The sequence below is a fragment of the Lepidochelys kempii genome, chromosome 10 (assembly GCF_965140265.1).
Source record: "Lepidochelys kempii isolate rLepKem1 chromosome 10, rLepKem1.hap2, whole genome shotgun sequence".
Lineage (NCBI taxonomy): Eukaryota > Metazoa > Chordata > Testudines > Cheloniidae > Lepidochelys > Lepidochelys kempii.
In genome coordinates this window covers 78,681,904-78,707,395 of record NC_133265.1, presented here as the reverse complement: position 1 = coordinate 78,707,395, position 25,492 = coordinate 78,681,904, and the positions used below count along the sequence as shown (strand labels likewise).

The 25,492-nt window shown below is 44.9% G+C and overlaps 1 protein-coding gene across 1 annotated transcript in view; it reads left to right on the top strand.

Annotated features, from left to right (window-relative positions):
- Positions 1-1,881: 1,881 nt before the first annotated feature.
- IGDCC3 (immunoglobulin superfamily DCC subclass member 3) overlaps positions 1,882-25,492 on the top strand; it is a 258,903-nt gene continuing 235,292 nt past the window's right edge. The window contains exons 1-2 of the mRNA XM_073304657.1: positions 1,882-1,963; positions 18,891-19,196. Of these exons, the coding sequence (XP_073160758.1) occupies positions 1,897-1,963; positions 18,891-19,196 (373 nt within the window). The 5' untranslated portion in view covers positions 1,882-1,896. The remainder of the gene's footprint in view (positions 1,964-18,890; positions 19,197-25,492) is intronic.

Sequence of the window (25,492 nt, the reverse complement as noted above, 5' to 3'; positions counted from 1 at the left end):
ACTTCAGCTGGAAATGTTTCACTGATACTTTTGGAACTTCCCTTTGTACATCTTGTACAAAAGGGACCAACGTTACTCCTTTTCTAGTCCTGACCATGTTGTCTGTGCACGTTCCTGATTATTGGCACAGTGAATTAAATTCAGGTGAACAAGATTCAAGATGTTCCCATATTTAAAACATCCCCCTCCCAAGACAACAAGTCAGTTAAAAAAAAAAAGCCATTTCCTTCAGAACCTGATCACAAAGGATTATTAAGCAGAATAACTTTGCCCTGAAGAGTTATGTTTAACTCTGCAAGACAAATGGTCCCTTTCTTAAAGTGTAAAATAATTTGTTAGCTCTTAATTTGATCTTCTAGAATTAGCATGTAAAGCAATTTTCTCTTTTCTGTCAGTGCAATAAATCAATCCTTTATAGACAGAAATGTTGTTTATATCCTCTAAAGGGGGGGACAGCACATGGAAGCTAGAGTTCTTCTCTATGGCTTTGTTTTAGACAGTAGAAATCTATCTTCAGCATCTTGCATACTGTTGCTCTTTCTCTTACATGCAGTGGGTAAATGCATAACATACTTCCTCTGTAATTCCTCTCTCTTTGAATTGCCTGATTTAGGGAGCAGAGCTCTCTTTTAACACCCATTTGCTCACATGGTAGAAGTTTGCTTTAATTAATTTCCAGTGGACTAAACTCATCCCTGTTTGTATCAATGCACTGACTCCAGTCAAGATACACTAGGAATAGATTTAGCCCAATATATCTTGTTTTTATGGGGGGGAGGGTTTTTTGAATTTCTTTAACTTCTGCCTAACTGTCCAAATCCCCTTCATCTGACCCAACGGTAGATAAGTTTTACCATATTAAATGGGAGATCTTTTCTTGCTCTTTGCATCAGAGTGGGCCAAATTCCTCCTTCTCAGTCATACCAGCATCAATCCGGAGCAATTCAACTGTGCAAGGAAACCCAGTGCAACTCTACTTTGCAGAACCGCTGTTCTATCAAAGCTGCCTCCCTGGGATGCTTTTGCAGAGTGAAATAAATGAAGCACATGCTTTGCATTTGCACAAGCCCCAAACAATTGGTGGAGGGTGCCCTTTCATTGAGCTAATCCAGAGTAAAAATAAAAACCGGCAGTGGTATTTGTAGCTGGGCCAAAGGAAAAGGTTCCCATACAACTTTCTTTCTTTTTTTTTTTTTTGGGTGCCCTTTAATTTTATTTTTTTGGTAACTACAGTGCGAACATGACCATCACTTTTTCTTGAGACTCCCCTCGCTGCCTTTTCCTTCATGCTTTGCAAAATGAGCCCGGCTCCCCTGAATCTCGGGAAAGAAAGCAGCTATTCGCCGGTTTATAAAAGAAAGTGCATGAGCCTTTTGATGTTCTCCTGGAATATCCAGGCTCCAGTTCAAAGCCTGGTGGGGCAAGGGGGGGATCCGTTTGCTTTGCCTTGAAATGTCCAGTCGCATAAAGCGCCAGTTGGATCTTTTGTTCCCCAGAAGGGGCCTCCAGGAGAGAGAGGAGTGAGTGTGCACGGGGGGAAGAGAGGGATCGCTGGCCCCGGTGCAGGGGAGGCAGTAATGTTCATGCCTGTGTGTTTGCAAAGAGCAAAGGGAGATGCTGACAGATCCCTGATAGATGTGCAAGATGGCGCAAGCCCATTCCAGCCTCTCCAGCCACCAATTGTCTTAGGCAGCGCTCGCACCATGAGGATCTAGGTTGGCTTCCAACCACCCCCCCTTTTTTTTCCATTTCGGTGCTTTGGAGCTATTTTGGGGGGCCCTGAAACCCGCTTTTGAGGGGGCTGATTCCCCCCCCCACACCACTCCAGCTGGATTTCCCCCCCATCCCCCCGGATCGCAGAGGAGGAGAGACACCAGCCACACCAAAAGTGGATCCATGGCTTCCCCCGGCTCTCCTCTGCCGGCCGGCGTGTTCGGGTTCCTGTTACTCGCCTTCGCGGGAGGTAAGCGGGGATCCCTCTCCTGCCCGCCCGGGGGGTTGGGCGGGACCCACGCTGGGGGGTGACCCCCCGCACCCCATGCCATCTGCCCCGGCTCCGACCTGTCCCTCGCCGGCTCGGAGCGTGTTGCTGAGCCGCTTTCCAGAAGGGGCCGGAGCCCCTCTGTGGCGGGGGCATTTATTTGCACCCGGACACTGGGTGCCTGAATTTCTACCTGGCTCTAAACGGGGGGATGTCGGCGGGGGGCACCAGCGCTGATCCAGCCGCACACTCCCCGCCTGTGTTTTGATTTTCCTGGCTGCTTTGCTGGGAGCACATGGGTCTGTCAACAAGCTCCTTTCCCAGCAGGGAAATTTGCCAAGCAGCCGTGAATACTTCAGTATCGCTGCAAACGGGTCGCGCTCTCTCTGCACCCCCCCCACCCCCTCTCTGGGGCCAGGCAGCACTTGCTGGCTCGGTTGCTATTTTTTCCTCCACTTTGGCAGTTCGTTATGCGAGGCAGGCTCGCTCTTTTCGGGGCTCCAGCCAGCAGCTCGAGAGTCACGGCAGTTACACGGGGAGCTGAATTCCTGAAGCTCAGTGAGGCTCATCCTTGCACTGAAATGCCCTTCTGATTTCATTTGGGTCTGAGTCATTCTGAAACCGGGCCAGAGGTCTGTAAGCGATATTCTGAAGCACCGAGTAAACTTTTTTTTCAACACACGCACAGAGGCAATTTATATTCTGCATTAGCATCCCCATGTTTGCAAAGTTCGACAGGATTTCCCCTTCCAAGCGGGCTCTTATGCGGGGGCGGGGGGGGGGTATGCTGGAAAACCGCAAGCTAAGCCATTTAAAATGTTCTCTGGCCAGGTTTTTGAAGTTTAAATCTTGATTGGTGTCAGTGGGGAAGATGGTGTGTAGCTGTGTAGATTGGAAAGAAGGGGGGGGGGTATACAATTAAATAATGGGGGATTCCCCCTCCCCCACAGATGTTCCTATAGAATTTTCTGATGGCCTGTCAAATTATAAACCGGATTAATTGGAAATGTTCCAACTATTTCAGAAATGCTTTATGTTTAATTGGAAGAAAGAAAAGAATCCCCCTGCATATAGATTCAGAATAGACCCCATGGCATTCGTTATCACTGATAGGAATTAACGCTGGTGTTACTGAGTGATCTGTGATTGCAGTGGTGTTTGCACCATTGCTATTTAGAATTCACACCTGGAAGATATACACACACTGGGGTGTGTGTGTGTGGGATGAATCCTACCATAAAATGCACAATCCTTGTCAGTGGAAATGATAGCTAACAGGGTAGAAGTTATAGTGAAAGTTACAAGGGAAACAGCAAACTATTTTAAACCTACAAGTGTTATGCTTTCATGTAATGCTTGGCTTCGGTTCACACAAATGCCAACACAACCAGTAACACCCCCATAGGTGTAAGGCTGAACTACAAAAACATCAAAGGGATTTTCCCCTGGACCTATCACAAACCCTGCTGATAAATTGTAACATTTTCTCCCTTAGTCTGGGTGCCCTTAAAATACAAAATCAATGTAAAAACAGAACCAAGAAAGGCAAGTGATCTTCTTTGGCAAAGGTGGAAAAATTCATGTGGGAAAAGGATTTTCTCTCTTTCCCCCTCCCCGGTTCGTGGAGGAACCTGAACGAAATACGGTACAAGTTGTTTGAGAAACAGCTTAGCCTTCTCAGAACAGGAGAATAGTGTTACACTTAATCTGGGTGTCTGAAAAATGATTAGGAAACCAGGGTGCTGGGTTATTACAGTAATAAACCTGCTGTACAGTTCTTACAGCCAGTGGTGGAAGGACTGTGTGTAGCTCTTGGAAAATATAAAAACAGTGATGAATTGAACAGTAATGAGACAGGTCTCCTTATTACAATCAGCCTGGTATGATTTCTGGATAGATAATAGTGCAATTAAGGTGATTGAAATAATGCTTGGGGTGTTTTTACCTCTTTTTTTTTTTTCCTTGCAAGGTATTGAAAGTTTAACCTTCAAAAATCAAGCTCATTATTAGTTTATTGTCTACTGATCTCTTAGATGGGCATCATGTTTTCGTTTGTATTGCAGTGTGTAGTTGTTTTGGTGACTTTGTGGTATGCTTTCGTGGTCCTTCTTAGGAACATTTGGCTGCGGTTTAAAAGGTGGTGGTTGTTTTTTCCTTCTTATTCTAGGATTTTTTTTCTCCCTCAATAGGCTTAACACTGTAGAAACAGTGAGTGTAAGTTTCTGTGGCCCGCTGAATTTAATAAAACGTTCTATGTGTATGTCAATCAGTAACTCAATGGAAACCTTTTCCACTGTGAGGGAGACTGTGACTCATAGGTTCTGCATAGAGGAGGTAGTGTGTCATGTTGGGCTTTCTTTTTCTCAGGATGCTCTCTCTTTTCACTACATAATGCTTGAGTTCCATCCTCCGTGTTTTTCAAACTTTCCAAAATTAGTGCAGGCTGCCTCTTAAATAAACCAAGTGAAAGCTGAACCGGCTGGGGGCTCAGTTCATGGGATCTGGGTTCAGCTTCAAGACAGTATTTCCTCTTTTTTTTAATTTCCTGGAGTTCTTTGTTCTGGGTGATGGACAGCTTTTGTCTGTCATTGCTGAGCCCTACATTCAAAGAAAGGCACAGGATATGAGATGCACCCAGGTTCTGCTTAGTAACAGCCTTGGAATTAAATGTTGTCATTTATATTTAAGTAGGCTTAACTTTTAAATTATTGAAGCTATAAGCTTTCGCTAATTCCTATTCTACATGGCTTTGTGTTTTTTTTAATGTGAAAAGGGATTGCTTTCTCCTAAATTGGCATAAGACCCTGTCTTTTCTCTTAAAATACATACAGGGTATCTGGTATCATTTCCCTCATAAAACTCAAAGACAATATATGAAATTCAAACCTGCATTCAGTCTTTGTTTCGTTCAGGGAGTTCAGCTTGAGAATGTGTTTAAGTACTAAGAGCTGATCAGTTTTCATTTACAATCAAAATCTCATGGTTAATAAAATGACAGCAAGGGTTGTCTAGCAATAACAAAGTTACATGTAAAATCCGAGAGTGCTGAAAAGAGAGTGTAGAGTATGCCTGCATCTCCGTATTGTGTAACTATACAATGATTGTTGTTGTAATAACATCATTGTTGAGATCCCATGGTATCAGGGTGCCTATTATTATTTAATATTTATATTTCAATGGCACCTAATGGCTAATGCAGATAGTGCCCCATTGTATTAGGTGCTGTACAAACATATAGTCAGTCCCCGACCCAAGTTGCTAGATGAGACTCTGCATAATGGTAATACAGATAGAAATTTTATACATCTTTCTAATCTTTTTTCCTGGTCTTTATTACGTATCAGCCTGCCGTCCTCCTACACCCAAAACTCCCTGTGAAGTCCATTGGGAGTTCAGAGCATGTAAAGAATACAGATTTGGGCCCAGGGTCTATATTACAATCCTGACTCCTCGCCCGACCCCCCTCCATTTCTACACCAGTGTGATTCCACTGGTGTCATTTACATGGCATATGTGAGAGCAGAATCAGGCTCCCAGCAGTAACTTCTGTCAAATGGCAGAGAAGGCGTTTTTATGGTATACGTACAAATGAGGAACTGTCTTTTTTCCTTCGCACTGACTTTACTTTTCTGATTTCCTTCTTTGTGCCTGGAATTTCTCTCTCTCTTCTCTTCCCCTTGGAGCATGCTGAGTGCAGAGCACGGACCCCATGCAGCACCAGCCCCTTCACAGCTATGCTCCGCAGATACTTTAGAAGCAGTTCCATCGAGTGTGTGCTCCTTTATCCCCCCCCCCCGTGCGTTCGCTTCCTCACTGCCTAAAAGTAACTCCTTTGTCTGAAGTGTTGAGATCAAGAGAGCCTGGCTTTATCACCATGGCGCACCATTGACATTCAGAGGCTGGCTCCTACTCCCATTGAAGTCAATGGGAACTTTCTTATTGACTTCAACGGGAGCAGGATTGGGCCCGAGCCGTGCGGTTTCTGTGTGAGGAGCAGCATGTCAGTATAGCTCCATGCTGAGCTTCTGGCTTTTTCCTGTTGAAAGCAGAGAGCTAATTCTGCATTGATTAGAGAGCATGCCATGCATTTCATTTTGCAGATTGTAACAGCCTCAGAACATGAGCGGCTTTCTGGTTTTTTGACCCATAATATCACCCTTTTATTTGATCTAACCAGACAAGCCAGGCAAACCTTTTTCAGATTAAGAATTTTAATTTAAATTCGCCTATATCCAAATGCGGTGGGAGGGGAAATAGTCAATTCAGAATTACTTTGGAATCACCAACTTATTTGAACTTTACTGGAGCTTGTCGTTTTACAGAGTTTGGAAACTAATAAATTACAGAGCAGAGCTCATGAAAACCTACCCAGTCACTTTATCCAAAAGAATATGAACATTTTGGTTTTTCAAGGAAATAAAAATAATTGTTGACACATGTTCAGGAGTCACTGGCAAGCATATAAACCCAATGTTTAAGGGGCAGACATGTCAATAATTGCACTTTAAAAGAAGAGTGAGGCAAGCAGGCTGACATATTGGGAAAAGCACATAGCTACTAATCTGGTGTTGCTATTATATCAGATGTCACTGTCCCACCGCAGCCTGCACTTGAGTGGAGCCTAGACACTTAACAGTCCAGACCTGCTGCTGCTGCTTTAGTAATTTAAAACCGGAGTTTCATAGCCGAGGAAAGGATTTGTTTCATTTTTGCTCATTGTTTTGATGAAGCTAATCGTAAAACAAAAGTTGGGATTTTTTTTTTCTTTCTTGGGCAGAAGCTGGGATTGGACGATAAGGGATGGATCGCTGGATAATTGCCCTGTTCTGCTCTTTTCCTCTGAAGCATCTGGCACTGGCCACTGTCGGAAGACAGGATACTGGGTTAGATGGACCATTGGTCTGACCTAGTATGGCGGCTCTTTTGTAAACCGATGCTTTTGCCGAAAGAATCTTTGCAGCTCAGACCCATGCAATGAGTATGAAGGGGAAGAGGTGCTGATATTTCATTTGAAAACAGCTTTGATGTGTGGCCCACGCAACTGATACCCCCTGGAGGTGGAGCCAGTACTGATCAGCTAGCCCTTGGTACTTCGTTATATCTCCATCAGATTGATGGCCATGTTTGCCTCTGTTCATTTTCAGTAAGGTGTGGAATGAGAAGTGATAAGGCAAAGGGAATTGAAGGGGATGGAAAGAGCTAGTGCGGTATCTTTCTTCCTTAAATCCCTTGGGAATTAATAAAACACCCCAAAGATTAAATTAAGGATACGTTGGGGATATTTTTCCCCAAAGGAATCTGCTATGTCTGTCGTAGGGTCACCTTCCAGTCCAGGACTGTCAAGTCCGTGGCTTGGGGAGACTCTGAGTGCGGGCTGTAGACCTGTGATGCTAGAGAGAGAACTGCAGGGTCTCCAGGTGTCCTGCAGTCTCAATACAAAATCCCCTTCACTGCCCTCTTTCTTATCATCCACATGAGGTGCATGGCATTGCTGCCATCAGTTCAGAGCGAGAGCTCTCAAGGACGGTTTCCCTGCCGTCATTCTCCTTGTGAAGCACCAGGCACCCTGGGATGCCAGATAGGGATGGTGTGGCTAGTCCTCCCTTGGAAGTCTTGCAGGGTCCACGTTGTGAAGGATCCAGAAGGAAATGGGGAGCTCTTTGTATCCCAGTGCTATCTCCGGGCATTAGTTTTGATACCTTCAGGTGGCAGTTCTCCCCACAGACAACAGGGCTTGAACCAGCGCCCCTGGAAGTCAGTGAGGAAGGTTCCCATTCACTTTCTGAAAGGTCAGTGGGGCCCAGACACAGGGGTACAATGAGTGTCATATTTGGGGGCAGGAAAGAGTTCCTGACCTGTCACATGGAGCTATTGACATAGTCGTATTTGGAGGGTGAGGAGCAATTGCACTTTGCTCCCCGAGGGACAGAGGAGAAGACCAAGGTGGAGTTGCAGGAGAGAAAGAATGATAAAGAGGGAAAATGCCAGATGTTAAAAAAATGAGGGAGAAGGTCAAGTTAGAGAAGAAAACGGTCTTGAAGGAAGAGTGGGGACCAGGGGCAGAAGAAAAAAAAAAAAGGTAAAAAGAACAGAACTTATGCTCTATGAAATATTTTGGATTAATTGGTCCCGTGGTGGTGATTGTTTCTAGCTGTAGCGAAGAGAGATAGGGAAATATCCCTTTAAATAGTTTGCGGGCCCTCTAATGTCACTGTTTGCGGGCCCTCACTGTGCTCGGTGGTTTAGAAGCAGCCAGAGCATCAGTGTGCATGTAGGTAGGCCTGGTGTGTTTGGGGGTATTTAGAACAGGTGATTGTCTGGGACCCCGCTGTGCCTGGGTGGCTTCTTCATATAACTTGTTGTATGAAGAGCAGAAGACACAGCCATTGGTGACAAGGCTTGGGTCACAACAGCGTCTGTGCTTTCTGCTGGAGCTGTATGAAACAGAGCATGTTCCCACCTTTGGAAGAGGATGGGTGATAATCCCTACCCCTGCCCACTCTGCTTTGGATGCTACAAGTAACCCATGTTTTCCGAGAGGTTGATTGGCATGGGCATGTTGACAAGGACGTTGGGTGTTTTTGCCCTGCTTTGATACACATAATGTGAATCAGCCGTTGGGATGTGGTACGTGTATCCCATGGGGTTGACTTCCCATAACTGCAGTGGGATCTTGAGGATCTGTGTCTGAAATAGTTACAAAAAAGTTATATAGATCAAAGTTTTGTGGGCAAGATCCTTGCATGTGGCCAAATTGCACAGAGCACAAGTCAGGGTGTGTATATGCTCCCTTAATCCTGCTGCTGCTCTGTGCCTGGCTCTTCCTCCTGTACTGGTAGAGCAGAACAAAGGCTGCTCTAACTTGCTCCAAGCCGCAATAACGTGCAGAAGGGGGCCCACTAACTTACCATGTGACCTTGAGCAATCATTTCATCTCTCTGTGCCATCTTGTCTATTATAGTTCTTTGTGGCAGGGACTGTATCTTACTATGTGTGTGTACAGCACCCAGCGAAATGGAGCTGTGGTCTTATTTGAGGTCTCTAAGATCGACTGTAATCTAAATAATAATAATGCATCCTATACTCCCAGGTGACTGTCTACTCTATGAACACCTTATTGCTGACTAATTCCACTCAATAGCTCAATCTGGAAGAGGTCTTTCCCCTTTCCGGGTATTCCCGAATAGACTGGGAATTGAATTCGGGCCTCCTGAGTCTTAGACTGGTGCCCCACCCTGGACCATCCTTCCAGCCGAGAGCCCCACTGGCTACAGCTTTGTTTAAAGATGGTCACAACCAACATGTTTTGGGTCTCACTCTGGAGCAGGCCATAGAGTTTGGAATTTTTCTCACCCTTGTTGTCACTGTCTTCAGAGTTCTAACCCCTGGGAATTGTCTGCTCTAGTTTATAACATCGGGGGGCATTTTGCTGAATGGGAGACTGGTTCTTCACTTCATACTTGCTCCTTACTCAGGCAAAATGTTCATCAGCTGATGGGAGGAGAGGCAATTGTACTGGGGCCCCAAAGCATCTGCAACTGGGGTGAAGTGGGAGCCAGTCAGGGAACATGATGTAGTGGGCCCAAAAGTCCTCTCTATGCCTGCAATCCCTGGGTGAAGAGGGCTGGGCTGGGCCCTAGGTCAGATGTCCCAGAGGTGCTGCGTTATCCTTGGCTAAGTCCTTGTGCACTCCCACGAATGATGGACGTGTTTTATGTGCGCTGATGGAAAATAGCTTTATATAACCTCCCATCGAAATGGAAAGGGGATAAAAAATTCAGTGCTAGTAAACTTTACTAGGGACCATTATAGTCTGTTCTCTTCTTTAAATGTAAATTTTCTGAATGCCCTAAAGAGCCAGTTTGCACTATACTACAGAGTAGGGCTCTACTAGTCAGTGACTTGGTCATCTTCAGGAAGATTTAAAGGGACACTGTCCAGATTTTTAGGTACCCAATTTCATCAGCCTTGAAACAGTTGTCATCTGCTAGAGAACCTCCTTCAGATCCTAACTCTCTAATAAGAATATAAGAATGGCCATACTGGGTTAGACCAATAGTCCATGTAATGCAGTACCCCGTCTCCCGAAATTGGCCAATGCCAGGTGCTTGAGAGTAGTGAACAGAACAGGGCAATTTATTGAGTGATCCATCCCCTGTCGTCTGTCCCAGCATCTGGCAGGCAGAGGCTCAGGGATACCCAGAGCATGGGGTTGCATCTTTGCCCATTGTGGCTAATCGCCACTGATGGACCTATCCCCCATGAACTTATCTAATTCCTTTTTGAACCCAGTTATAGTTTTGGCCGTCACAACATCGCCTGGCAATGAGCACCATAGGTTGACATTGTATTTCCTTTTGTTAGTTTTAAACCTTCTGCCTATTAAATTCATTGGGTGACCCCTGGTTCTTGTGTTATGTGAAGGGATGAATAACACTTCCTTATTCACTTTCTCCACACCAGTCATGATTTTATAGACCTCGATCATATCCCCCCTTAGTCATCTTTTTTCCAAGATGAACAGTCCCAGTCTCTTTACTCTCTCCTCGTATGGAAGCTGTTCCGTACCTTTAATCATTTTTGTTGCCCTTCTCTGTACCTTGTGCAATATTAATATAGCTTTTTTGAGATGGGGTGACCAGAACTGCATGCCATATTCAAAGTTTGGGCCTACCATCGCTTTATGTAGTGGCATTATGATACTTTCTGTCTTATTAGCTAACCCTTCTTAATGGTTCCTAACATTCTGTTCGCTTTCTTGACTGTCGCTGCACAGTGAGTGGATGTTTTCAGAGATTTACTACAGTGACCCCAAGATCTCTTTCTTAGAATGGTAACCGCTAATTTTGACTCATCATTTTGTATGTCTAGTTGGGATTACGTTTTCCAGCGTTCATTACTTTGCATTTATCAACACTGAATTTCATCTGCCATTTTGTTTCCCAATCACCCAGTTTTGTGAGATTTCCCTTGTAACTCTTTGCAGTCTGCTTTGAACTTAACTATCTTGCGTAATTTTGTATCATCTGCAAACTTTGCAACGTCATTGTTTACCCCTTTTTCCAGATCATTTATGAATATGTTGAACCACACTGGGCCCAGTACAGACCCCTGGGGACCCTGCTATTTACCACTCTCCACTGTGAAAACTAACCATTTATTCCTGTCCTGTCTTTTAACCAGTTACTGATCCATGAGAGGACTTACCGTCTTATCCCATGACTTCTTAGTTTGCTTAAGAGCCTTTGGTGAGGGACCTTCTCAAAGGCTTTTTGAAAATCCAAGTACACTGTATCCACTGGGTCATCCTTGTCTACATGTTTCTTTGACACCCCCATTTTATTAAAACATAGCCCCGTGATACTGAGAAATTTAGAAAGCAAAACTTTTTTGTAGAACCTGACCAAAAAACAGTTGGTTTGTGCTCCTCTTTCTGCTGGCTCTGCAGTTAACTATCAGAAGCTCTGATCCTGCTCCCACACATCCATAGGCATTTACCTTTACTAACCATGATAGTTCTGTGGGTAAGGCACCTTGGGCTGAACTCTTCATTGCACTTCTCCAGGTTTATGCTCATGTGGCCCCATTGACAGTGGAATAATGCAGAGGACAGTCAGGCCCCTTATATTCAATAGGCTACACGAGGCTGGATTTGGTAGTCTGACAAGTTCACGTTGTGTCACTGACATTGAATTTAAACCATCCAGAGAATTGGACAGGAAAATTCTCCCTGTGAAGGGGCATCTCCATTAGCCTAAAGCTGGCAAAGACTGCATAGCCATGTCATATACCAGCTGCCGCTCCTCCCCCAACATATGGAGACAAAGGGCTGGGTGAGGACAGCAGTGGGCATGGTGGAACTGAACTGGACTGGGACCCATTTTAATTCCTAGCTCTGCCACTGACTTCCTGTGTGACTTTAGTAAGTCATTTAATTTCTCAGTGCCTTGATTCCTTCACCTGTGGATTGGAAATAATCATAGTACTAGCTTTGTCTGCTTAAACTGTAGGTTCTTTGAGGCAGGGATGATCTCTCTTTCCGTGTGTTTGTACAGCGCCTAGCACAACGGGGCCCTGATCTGAGTTGGGGACTCTACAAGTTACACTATTACAGATCATAACAATAATTACTCTTGTAAAAGAAAAGGAGTACTTGTGGCAGCTTAGAGACTAACCAATTTATTTGAGCATGAGCTTTTGTGAGCTACAGCTCACTTCATCGGATGCATCCGATGCATTGCATCCGATGAAGTGAGCTGTAGCTCACGAAAGCTCATGCTCAAATAAATTGGTTAGTCTCTAAGGTGCCACAAGTACTCCTTTTCTTGTTGCGAATACAGACTAACACGGCTGTTACTCTGAATCTTGTAAAATAAGACTTTTTAATTTCATCTTTTTTGAAAGCACGGGGGGAAACGGTTCCGAAATGGAAAAGGACAAAATCAGGGGAAGAAACATTTCTTTTCAAGCTTCTAAAGGGAATCACAATGAATGCTGAGTTTTAAAAAAATTAAAATTATAAAAACAAACAAACTTGGAAGTGTCTTCTAAGCTTTTAATTCATTCAAAGTTCCTTCTCTTTCAGCACTAGGTAAATCTCATAGTTCCAAAGTGCTAATTGGCTTCTCTGTGTGATCAATATGAGGAGATATTTTGCGTTCAGTAACCCTATACATTGACACGTGTATTATTCGGAAAGATGTTAAATATTTCTCAAAGGGGGAGTTGTAGGATGAAGCCTCCAGTCATTTTCTCTTTTCTTTTATGTCAGTGTTAATAATACTCACCCTCCCTCCCTTTAAGAGAAGGTACAGCAATTTCCCCTCACAAATTCCAAAGCATAGGCAGCTGGAGTTAAGACAATCATTTGTTTAATTGGCTGAACAGTGCCCGGTTACTCTGTGTCATCAGTCAAGCTGGCTGCTGAGTAGAGTTTTAGAAACAGTTTGCATCTTTTCAGGCAGTGAATATAACACACACTGACTCAGAGTCTATTTTCATAAATCCCTCTTTCCAGGGACTTTGCATGGGATGATGTTAGGTTTGATATACAGCCAAGATGTGGACAGGCATATCAGGGAATTAGACTTTTCTAATGAATGCACATGGCCTGAGTAATTACCCCCCACCCCAATTAATTACAGAGTTGAATGGTTTACATTTGACTAGAAAATGGAGTTTATTTCCACTTTGCTTCAAACTGGTGGCTTTCTGATAAATTTACTCTGCTATTTATGAGACAAGAGTTTACATTTGTTTGGTCCTTATCCATCTAATCTATCTATCTAATCTATCCATCCTCTCCTACATCCAGGTTGACCTCTAAAGTAAACATTCCTTTGTCTAAAAGGAGGCTGCTTGTCCCACAGGGGGAATTCTTGTGCTAACGTCATCATTCCTTTTACTGTAATCTGGACTGTCATGGAGAAAGCCTGGGCTCAGAGTTTGGAATCTGCCTTTTAAGATCCGGAATCTGATAAGGAAAATCTTTGCTTCACTTGAATTTCCCAATATGTGTAAAGTCAAATGGACTTTGAAAATCTCCCCCAGGGTCCAAAGGCATGGTGCCCAACTCCTTTTGAAAATCAACTCCCATTGGAGCCTTTGAAAAATCTTACCCAAAGAGAGCATTTCTGGGCCAAAAGGACTTTAGCTCAGGCAGTTCCTGGATCTGATAGTGCCACCCTTTCCCATGTTGAGTAAGGATGGGACAGCTTGGAGAGTAAAGTAATACTGAGGGTGAGTATGGGAAGCACAACCTCCCCCCCTGTGAGCAGAGGAAGTGATATAGGATCTCAGGCCTTCGGCTTAATTCAGTCCTTAGCGAGGCAAAACTTCCAGGACGAATTCCCTGTCCTATACCCCTGTCTCACCTGATTGGCTCTTTTTCACATGGAGAATCCCATTGATTTCATGAACAAGGATGTGCAGAACTGGGCCTCATTCAGTGGGAGTTTTGTCTGGGTAAAACCTGTGGCCAGATTCTGCCACATTTGATTCATGCTCAGTAGTACCTTGCTCCATGGATACTCAGTGTCTTACTTTCTAAGTGGTGCTTTCGAACGGTGTACCGGGTGTCCCTTCAGGTGTTGCCTTCCTCCTGACATTCCTGAATATGGGCACACAGGAATCTGGCTGTATATCTTAGTTACTTATATGGCCCCATTACTTAGTTTCTGAGCACCTCCTAAACATCTTAATGTATTTATCACCCCTGGGAGGCAGGGCAGGGCTGTTATCCCCATTTCACAGAGGGGAACTGGGGCCCAGATTTTTAAAGGTGTTTAGGTCCCTAAAAACACACACAGTGGGATTTTCTGAAGTGTCTAAGCACTTAAGAGCTTCTGAATATTCCACTGGTCACCCCTCTGCATCTTTAGGCACCTCACCTCAATGCCTGGCCCGAAGTGACTTGCCCAGGGTCACGCTGCTGGAAGTCTGTGGCAGAGCAAGGAATTGAACCTTATTTTCCTAAGTCCTTAGGCTAGGGCCCTAACCACAACACCAGCCTTCCTGTAAGCAGAGAGGTGTGTGGCCTGCTACTCCACATGCCCACAGAATAAGCTGGTGGGAAATGGGCATAGCCAGCCCCAAGGTGCCAGCAAGCATAGTAAGCCAGAAGAGGGCTGGGGAGGGGTGATTTGCTGCTGATCTAGGCTAGGAGGAAGCTAGCCCTCTGGAGGAAGAGGGAATCGGGGTAGGATTCCAGCCCCAGAGAGGGGTCTGTGAGTTGCAATGCAAGTCCCCCAAAAGGCACAATCCAGCTCCTCACTTCAAAAAAAACCCACCCCCAGGTTCGGCGATCACTGAGTATCTTTCAAGCCTTCCATGAACCAGCACGTGCCTGAGAGCAACAGATTTTTTAAAATGATGAGCTACAGCCCTTTCCTCATTCAAGCCGCGCACACAGTCAGGATCAAGGCAGAATGTTTACCGAGGTAAACATGATTATCCCAAATCAGAGGCCCTAATGATGGTTATTATAATGACAGCAATTGTGGGGAAAGGGTGTGTAATTACGTTGATTCTTCTCTTTATTGTACATATAATAATAAGCAATTTCATGCAACAGACGAGGGGGAAGATGGGGCATTTATTTCATTAGGCTCTTCAGTGATTGGGTGTTGGGCCAAATCCTGAAGTCTTTACTCAGTCTTTACTCAGGCAAAATTCCCACTGGTGCGAGTTGAATGAGTAAGAATCTTGTTCCTATTACAGAAGGGTCCAGAGGCCTCAGCAGAGAATGGGGCCCTGTTGTGTTAGATGCTATTTAGACTCTGGCCCATGCTGCAGAAAAATGCCGAATGTTCGTCTAATTCCTTAATTTGGGGGGAAATGTAACTGATGGATTCTGCCGGCTGCACTTTGAGCCGCTGAGAGAGCCACAGGGCTGTCTCTTAAAAAGGAGCTGGAGGGTCCGGTTAATCATCGAGGTGTGTGAGGCTATCCTGACGAACAAAGGGTTCGTAACCTGGTGGGAGAGCATGTTTATTTTAGGGGGCCGCTGCTACATGGAGGCTGTCCATTTCGTATACACATGCCTACCTCTCCAGCAGCACCTTTGACATGCCATGCATTACCCTGCCTCCTTCGCTGGCTCTGTCCTTGTGTCTCCTCTCAGGTTACACTCAGTATCTACCCCCAGTAATCCAATTTAAGCGGCTGTATATAAGTAACTGATAGGAACTAAAGGAAAAAAAAATAGAGGAAAAGTACCCTAGCTCACAAAGCAGAAGAGAAGGTAATTTTGTTTAAAAATAACCTTGTATCACTTTCCCTTATTTATTTTTAGCTAGCACGAAAGGTATGCATAAAGAGCCCCTCAACACATTTGATGTCATCTGTGTTTACAGCACCTAGCAGAACAGGATCTGGTTCTTGGATGAGGTCCTGTAGGCCCTACTGTCAAATGATGATAAGTTGTGGCTTGGGGTCACCAGGTAAAACGTCTCAATAAAGGTGTCAATTCTGCAAACCTGTGCGCAGAATTCATCCCATTGGAGCCAGTGGGAGAGAGGCAGAACTACTTAGATAAGCGCTCCCAAGGCCAAACCCAAAAAGCCCCGTGGATCAGAATGGATTCTCTAGCACTAGTAGATTCCACCTGGTGGAACTTTGTCTGGACACATGCACATGCCAGGATTCCATTAACTTCACTAACCCATTCCAAGGCAAAATTTTAAGTTATGATACCAACAGCGCTTTGGGACAAGGAACTTGTTGATCTCTCAACCGCATCGGCAATTTTAGAATCGTCTGATGCCACAGTGTCAAACTTCCTTCTGACCCAGGGAATGATCCCTATTGCAACAGTTTCCTCCGGTGTAGCTGACGTATTGCTTGCTGGAGTGTTCAAAGTTGGTTTGACTAATTGCCTGTTTAGTCCCCTGGGGTTTGTTTATGAAGTGTGGTAGGTTCTATAGTAATCGTTAGAGAAGGAGAAGACATAAGGTAACTGGAAAGTTATCTAAGGTAGTTGCCCAGATTGCCACTATGGTATCTATGAGTATGGCAGTAGGATCTTGTCTGCATCCAGGGAATTTGCAGCAGTGTAACTATATCAGCAGAGTCCCTGGAGACTAAACACCGCTCTCCATCCTACAAGTGGATTTTCCAGGGCAGGGTTGAAACATATTGGCAGGGGAACATGAAAGGAACTTTAACCGCTATTACCTTAGCCCCTTTTTCTCCTCCTCCCTTCAAATCAGTGGGAGAGTTTTGCTGTTGATTTCAGTGGATGGAGGGTTGAGCCCATTGTGTGCTTGGCTGACTCTACCTGTTGAGGATGTTGCTGATTAAATGATGGCTACCCCATTAATTTAAATTGGAGCTTTCATGTGCTCCTAGGACGTAAAGAGGTGAAGAGATACGGATACGTACTATGGAGAATGGCATCATTACTGCGGTTTTACTTGGTTACACTAGTTCTTACAACATCATCTCTTCTTCTCTTTTGCTAGAGAACTGCAAGAAGAGCTGAAGGGAGTGACATACCAAAGAAACGTTAGCTAGATTTGGTCTAATTTTCAGTGTATTTTGTCATCTTTTATGTAGTGTGAGACTGAATGGAAATATCCTCCAGACAGGACCATTTAAAATCCATGACAAGCCCCCCGTCGACATCAGAGGGAGTAAGATGAGACTCAAGGTGCATAGAAAGTAAATTTGGTGCTGTTGTTTCTGGAATATGTAGCAGAGAACTTTTCCACTGAGTATCAGCATGATCTGGCACTCATACCCATTCTGCAAATTGGTGGATTCCAGGTACATTGCACATGCAGCCTGCAGCAAGCAGCATTTTTTTTCAGAGAACTGTAGAAATTGCAGATGGAAGAGGCATGTCTGATGATCTGATCCCTTCCTGGAACTGCAGGATTGTGTTCAACTGCATTTCTATTTGATTTAGTTGGGGTACGTCCTGCAGCAGGGGGTTGGTCTAGATGACCTCCTGCGGTCTCTTCCAACCCTAATCTTCTATTATTCTCTGATCTCCTCATGTTTGAAAGCAGCATCTGATGAATGCCCCACATGATGAGGCTTCCAACACAACCCGTGGGAGACTTGTAAAACACAATTGTTGGGAAGACTTTCCTGTTGTTCAACTTAATTTTCCTTTTCTCAGAGTCCTGACAGTACCTCTAGTGATCCTTCCTCTTAACCACCCTAGTAAAGTCTCCATCCATGGTGTTTACACCCTTCAAATATTTATATTAGGACAGCTGTCCTTTGGTCCCCTTTTACATTTCAGGTGTGCATGTAAACACTTACTCTGAACTATTCTTAAAAGTGCTGGCCTATATTCATCTTTCCTTCAAGTCTGTAATCACGACTGCATTGCAAATTATAGCCTAAAAAGGTGTGCTGGACTAAATGAAGCATAAAATACAAAGGACATAGTGTTTAGACATTCTGTTGGGAAAAGGAGAAAATTAGCATGTATCTTTGTGGTGTGAAGCGTGGATTTGCTTGGTGTTAGAAATTCTACGTTAACCCATGTTCTAAAGATGTCAGTTAGTGTAATGGGCTGCAGGAGATGTTTTGTGTTTCTGCTCCATAAGATTGTGAGTTAATATTACTGTGCCTACTTTACTGTTCATTAAGAATGTAATAATGACATCATGTGACTGCTACTGCATAAGATGTGCTAGGTGGTAAAAGGAAAGGCCCAACTCAGCCGATTAAAGGGGCTTCCCTCAGAAGGCGTCACTAGCTTCCTGGAAACAATAAGTTGCAAGGAACGTGCAACTTGAGGGTCGTGACTCCCGAGGGGGTGTCATAAGTCAGGGGGCCGCGGCCACCATCCCTTTCTGTTTGCTTAGAGGAGCGGCTGAAGCTTTTTTTCCTGTTGTCACCTAGGGTCATGAGGTGGAGAATGGCTGTTCTAAAGTAACAGATGCGCATTGTTTGAGCGAATCCTTCTTTTATAGACATTGCCCCACCAGTCAGGGCTAAGGTAATAGTCTCGAAGTGGGTATAATATGGCTGAGATTTCCTAAGCCACCTCAAGGGTTTGGATGCCCAGTTCCCATTCATTTCAGTCCCTTAAGGCATCTCTGAACAACACTGCCTGCAGCTGCTCCTTATTGTATTTCCCTAGCCAGCTCCAGGAGGGTTCAAAATGAAACACAGACTCTGAGCTGCTTGTTGGAATGTGCGTGCTCTTCCCAGGTGCTCCTCAGGGCACCAGGAGCAACTAACTATTCCTTGCTGGAGCGGTCCCTTTCTAGTCTTCTTGACCAAGCAGCTTCTGCCCGTTTCTTGGGAAAGGTCCTTACGGCCCAGACACAGCAACCTGTTGTTTCTGGACGGGTTTCATAAATCCCTGGTCTTAGTTAAAGCCTTAACTCTGGATGCTTCTTGTGGATTAAGTAACTGACTTGGTTTGTTCCCTTTTCCCCCCATCTTCTAGATTTTGGTCATTCCACCGAGCTGGCCTTCGCCGTGGAGCCCAGTGATGACATAGCCGTGCAGGAGCGGCCGCTGGTGCTGTACTGCCAGGTGGAGGGAATCCCGCCCATCACCATTACGTGGCGGAAGAACGGGGCGATGGTCATGGACAATGAGAACACCTTCGTGCTGGCCAATGGATCGCTGTACGTCTCCCGCTTCCAGAAAGTCAGGGGGGATGGGTCGTCTGATGAAGGCGAATACGACTGCATGGCTCAAAACCGCTTTGGGCTGGTGGTCAGCCGTAAGGCGAAGATTCAAGCCGCTAGTAAGTACTGCGCTCGCCCTATCCAGGCCTCCAAATTCCAGCCAAGGATGGTCTTGTTTTGGAAGTAGAAATGTTCATTCCCTGGTACCGTTGAAGGATGCATAGTAGTTGCATTGGCTGGCTGGAGGTAGAGCAGTAAGTCTACAAGGATCTAAATGATCTGAATGCCAAGGGGGCATCACAACTTGACTATAGATCTGAGATGCAGAGGTACATGTGCTCCCATTCTGTCCCAGAGCTAATGGGTTTTTGGGAGCCCAGCTGCCACTTTACGTTTTCTGCCTGCCTGCCCTCCCTGTATCTGGTGCACAGAGACGTGGCTTGGGCGTGCTTTCAGAACTGGTGCAGGAGCGTCCGTGCGCCTCTTTCTGTAGATCTTACGCGCAGGGCTGGAAGGGTGAAAGTTCATATAGGGACGGGATTGCTAAACAGTAAGAACCAAGCCATTGGCAGGCTTCTGTCTGGAAACCTGAATGCGGGGTGGAGGAGAGGATTAAAAGAATGAGAGAAAAAGACGAGTGGGGAGCAGATGTGGGCTATCGCTGTGATCTAATCTTTGGAATAATTGTACTCCTGTAAAAGGAGAGCTAATCAGCCCTTGCTTAAGGAGGAGAAAAATAAAGAGACCTCATGGTAGTAAATCCCCTGTCCCAAAGGAGTGTGTTGCAGTCAGTCACACAGCGAATACTCCATCACTCATGTCTCTTCTGTTCTGTGTTTTGAATTCTCTTTGCCTCTCGCCGCTGCTAGGTACCATTCATAAGGCATCACTTTTCCAACAGTAGGCAAAGACCTTTTGAAGGTCACTATTTCTTTGTTATTTAAGGCAGGCAGTATGGAGGCAGCAAGGCTTATTTACTCCGTGGCATTGCTTTGCCTTCGGGGGCGAGGCTAACAGCACAAGACAGATTGTCTGTTGTAGGAGCCTGTAGGGGGGAAAAAAATGAAAATGTCAAAGAGTGAATGAAATTTAAAAAAAGAAAGAAAGGGAACAAAATACTGAGTGGAACACGATTGTGATTCCGTGGCCTGCCTGTGCCTGCAGTCTGCTGCTCTCTTATTTATCCCATTGTATTTGGAAATGCTGTTCCTGAAGTTAATTCTTTCTTGAGTGGCATATGCTCTGCTGGTGTTTTCCTAAATGCAGCCTGCTTGGGTTTTTGATTGCTGGTTTGGTCATGAGTCTGAGGGTTGTCCAGATAGCAGCAGCAGCTAACAACCCCCTGAGTGGTGGTTTCTGTCTATGTGCCTTCCACAGAGGGTCTGTCCTTTTGCCAGTAGGCTATCTGCAGGCTGCCTGAGGTCCAATAGGGTGTCCTTTCTGCATTTAACCAGATCTGGTGGTTATATCTAGGCGTGTACTTTATGTACAGTTCGAGTAAGGAGATACCCCATTCCCACCTTGGCTATCACCAGGCTGAGGTCCTTCATGTAAAAATTCTGGGCCAACATTATGAAAAGACCCCAACTCCTTTAAGAGAACATGATTTGCTCGCTCTAGAAGTGGTCCCATAAAAACGCTTCCATTGCCTTTGTAATTTATTTTGAGACCATCTGATGGAAGGGGCAAAAAAGCCCAGGCAATATCCTCCGTCAGGGTGTGGAACTTCCCTGGTTATACTTATTGCCACCGAAACCACTTAAAATCCTTCCCTTCCTGCTGTGGGGCTTTGGATCGCTGACTGTCCTTAAAGGGAAAGTCCTGCCATCAACCGTTCCTGAGTGTACGGAGAGGCCATCAGCCAACCTCGCCATTTAGTGGTGTGAGTAATGACAGTATCGAGGAGGCAAAGGGTCTGGATCTGTGCCAGGCAAGTAGCCAGATCTGTAACATGTCAGTCTCCTGAGGACAAGCCTCAGAGCGTTTTTGGTGACCAGTTTTGTCATTTCTGAGCTGGGAGATGGCTGACACAGGAGTATAATTTCCGACTTCCTGGCCCTGTAAGTGGGAGATGTAAGAGCCAGAGGAGTTACCTTTGGGATAGCTGATTGTCAATAAACAGTGCTCTCTAGGCTGTGGTGTCAATATATATGTGAAGAGCTGTGTGTTCCTCAATAGCATTTCCTTTGGTAACTAGATTTTAGCTTAAATCACAATGAAAGAGAATCACGTTGAAAATATTCTGGACCATATTCTGGCTTCGGGCTTGGAGCTGTCATAATTTCTTCCCATGCTCCATTAACCCTGTACAGAATATACTGTCTTCTCCTCACCCCGTGCAGTGAGATCCCACCAGGAATGGGAGTCATCTGCAGGGCATCGTGGTGCATGGAGCTGAGCATGTGTACTTGGGCCAGTGTAACCCACTGTTCAGCGTGTGTTGCCGATCCATAGAAAATATGAATCCGCCGCAAGTGCCAGCTAGAAACTTAGTTCAGTGGCTTATTCGTTAGGTCCCAGATTCAGTCCCCTCTGACGCTCAAGATGACGCCTGTCCTCCCTGGACCCAAAGCTTCACCACCCATCTTGCTTCTTCTTTAGAATGTAGAATGGCACCTCAGTCGACTGGGTATCAAAAAAGAACAGTTTCTATTTTTTTCAGCATTTTTATTAGGGTTTTTTTTTTTTTTTGGACCGAAACAGGTGAAATTGGCATGAATTCATGAAAAAGTCCAGTGTCCCCGAATCTGCCTCTTTTGCTGAAAAAAGGTTTAGGTTGGAAATTTTGTTCCCCAGCAGTATTTAGAAGCAATGTTCCAAACAGGTGGAAATTGGTTTGTCGTCTCTTGCACTGGACTTCCACGCTGCCAGGGCCACCGGTTATTTATTCTTTGTCCCATGGTAGCACCTACGGGTCCCAGTCATGGATCAGGGCTCCATTGTGCTAGGTGCTGTACAAACACATACCAAAAAGATGGTCCTTGCCTTGAGGCGCCCACCTTGTGCATTAAGCACAGAAATTCCAGTTGCATTAACTGGTAACGAGCGCTTATAATCTTGGGTGCTGTTTTCCTTTAAGGAAGAAAATATGAAAGAGTTAAAAATGTCTATGGGCTAAATCCTGGTCCCCCTGCAGATACGCCCTTCGTTCTGTACTGACAGCTGGGCAGAAAAGTGAAGGAGAAATAAAAAAAAAAAAATCATGAAAGTTTATCAAGGCTGCGCTACTGAGAAGTAAAAGGAATCTGACAAAGCAGAGCCCCCAGAGAGCTCTGCTATACATTTCACTCTGTTCAAAGGGATGACAGTCGTCTCATATCATCATGACAGACTCTGGCTTTGTATTGTCGCTTGGCTTGTAGTCTTCTTGGCTCGGTGGCGCGTCCATGTTTGCATTCAGGAAGTGTGTTGGATATCGCCTTTTTTTTATGTTTCAAGTTTACTTCAACACATTGATATTGGGTAAAATTTAATTGGAAAACCAGGCTGATCACAGATGTACATATAATACAGGGTCCTCATGGTATGAATGCTCAGATTCGAACTCCTCATATTGGCATTGAAATGAAAGGTTATGCCGTATATCTCAGGGAAGGTAAATTACCTGAGCTTTTCAGTAAAGTCTTGGATTTGGCAGTATTTAGACATCTCAGTGATGCAATGATTTGGGAAATTTTAATATAGAGAAACATGGTCTGAGCATAGAAATGGAGGCCAGACATTCCTGAGTCAACCAAGACTCCAAATCCTAGCTCTGGCACTGATTTTTCCTGCAGCCTTGGGCAAGTCATGTCATTTCTCTGCCTCAGTTTCCCCATCTGTAAAATGGGGCTAAACTGCACTTTTTTACCTCCTAGGGGCAGGGTTATCAAATTTAATTAGTTAAATGCTATATAATTGCTAGGTTTTATTCATGAGAATACATAGGCTTCATAAGGGTACCTCTGTTGCTATACAGTAGTATTGCAGGGATGGAAATTGGCTTGTTCTGTTATGTGGATTTTCAGAACATGTGCGAATAGTATTTTCATACAGTAATTAATCGTACAGTAGTAATTAAACCGAACAAAGACCTTTGATATTTGTACCTGCATCTAGCAGACTTCTTGGCCTGTCCTTGATCAGAACTTTCCAGTTGTTTGTTGTTTGTTTGTCCAACCCCAGTGTGTGGGTTTGAAAGGTCGCAGCATATGGCATGCTCTTTTATAATCTGATTATGTTATTGAATACAGCTATTTTTTTCTAAAGATAACAGAACAGTTTCATAATTTATCTTCTCATATCTCTTAGCTTTCTTACTTAAAATCAGTTTCATGTATCCACGTTCTCCTAAGGGAAGGATCAGGGAGGATGTGTGAATGTATCTGTGTAGGTCTGGCTCTGGCTTGCAGAGATTCATGGGCAGGGGGGAAAAAGAGGTATCCTTTTTTAGCAGGACAGCATTAAAGATCTTTAGTTTGCCCCTGGAAAAGCTGATTAGAGGCACTTTGATCAGGCATTTTATTGCTCATTTCACACTAGCTCTCTTTTTCTCTCCAGGCCTGCAGATGTTGTGTTTAACTATAATAGCATCATTCAGTGGGCAGGCCACAGGTCTGGGCATCAGGAGACTCAGGGGTCAGTTCCTGGTTCTGATGCTGAACTCCTGGGCAATTTTGAGCAAGTCACTTCCCTTCTCTGTGCCTCGGTTTCTCCATCTGTAAAATGGGGATGATAATTCTGACCTCCTTGGTAAAGCTCTTTGAGCTCTATGGATGGAAATGCTATATAATCTCTAGGTATTAATAATGAAAAGGTGTGATGCTTTGTTTTGTTTTTGTTTTACATTCTCCTTTTGCTGGATAAAACAGATGCAAAGGGCTTGATTGTGTCTGTAGGCATAGCCCTGAGCAAGACCATAAACTCTAGCATATCAACACTACTCTCTCAGAGGCACAAATTCCTCCCTGCTTCCTTCTCCTTCCAGCGGAATAGCACTTTCTGTTGGCTTCTACCACTGGCATGCAGGCATAGGGATTGGTGGAGCTCAGGCTCCGTCCACTCTCTGTCTACTCCTACCTACCTGCTCAGGTGAGGGAAGATAAATGGATCTAAGATCTGGAACGGATGAAGGAATGGGTTAGGAGCCCGTACGGTCTTGTAATTCAGGTCTCACAGCCTAGTCCCAAATAAACACAGGATGATTTTAACATGGAAGAACTGAGTGGTATTTCCATTCCATGGGGTCTATGCCATGCACGCTGGTGTTATACCACTCTCCAGGCCTCCTTCAAGAGAAGAGCACTACAGAATGTAAAGCAGCTAGGCTCCTTACCATCACCGCCTTTTGTTTATCTAGGGCTTATCTGGAAGCCATGTATCGTCTTGCAGAATTTGCAGCCTTTCCACCCGCACTATAATTTCATGGAGCTGCCTTGCATCATCATAAATCACAGCCTGGCCCGTGGAATAGGACCCATTGATTATATCACTCAATAACAAGCAATTATCGCTAATTGGAAACCACTGTCCTAGTGAATGCTGGGTCAGCTGCTGCACACATCTGGCCTGATGCTGGCAAGTTGCACGGTTTGATCTGATTGTATTAAAAAAGGCAGTCTCATTGCTTGATGCCAAATGGGTTTCCTGAAGCCAGGTGAGATGTTTTGGCCTGATGCTTTGATCTAGGTTGGCACCCCACAATGGCTCTGCAGAGGGCTGTACCTGCCAGACAAGAGTTCCCCCATCACCTCTTGTCCAGAGAGACCTCAGTTACCAGCACTGTAGGCGCTCAGCTCATTTACCTTATTTCAGCAGATCCCCAGCCACTTGCTTCCATCCCACTGTGCCTGTGTGTACTTGGCACTTCCCCTGTTGGCAGGAGGGGAGTGCTGATATTCCGTGCAAAGCAGATGTGACTTCTGTCCTCTGCATCGATCCTTTGGAGATGGACATTACAGACAACAGCACCAACTTCTCTAGTGAACCCCGAGGCCAACACCCCTTCCCTGCTAACCACTAGCCTCCGTGACCTAAAGGGTGAGGGTCTCAAGGTCACTTGCAAAAAACCCTACTGTTCCCACATGCCTTTGAGTCCTTTTGCCTTTTAAGCTATTTGCCCAGCAAAGAAAGTTGTGTGCTTTTTTTTTTTTTCTTTAAAAGCAGCAAAGATCTTCCCATCATTTCAACTCCTCTGTATAGAAGACATTCAGTATGTTTAAACTGCAGCCCCCTTTGAGCTGTGGGATGGTAGGAAGAGCAGGCTGAGCCTAAATAATGGGAGAATTGATAGGAGGGAAGAGGCAAGAAGGAAGTCTAAAAGGATTAAGCAGAGACAAAGAGGGCTGATTATTTTATGGGTCACAATACAAGGCATTAGAGTGAGATCACAAAGGGATGTAATTACAAAAGAAGGCCATATTGGAAGGATCAGACC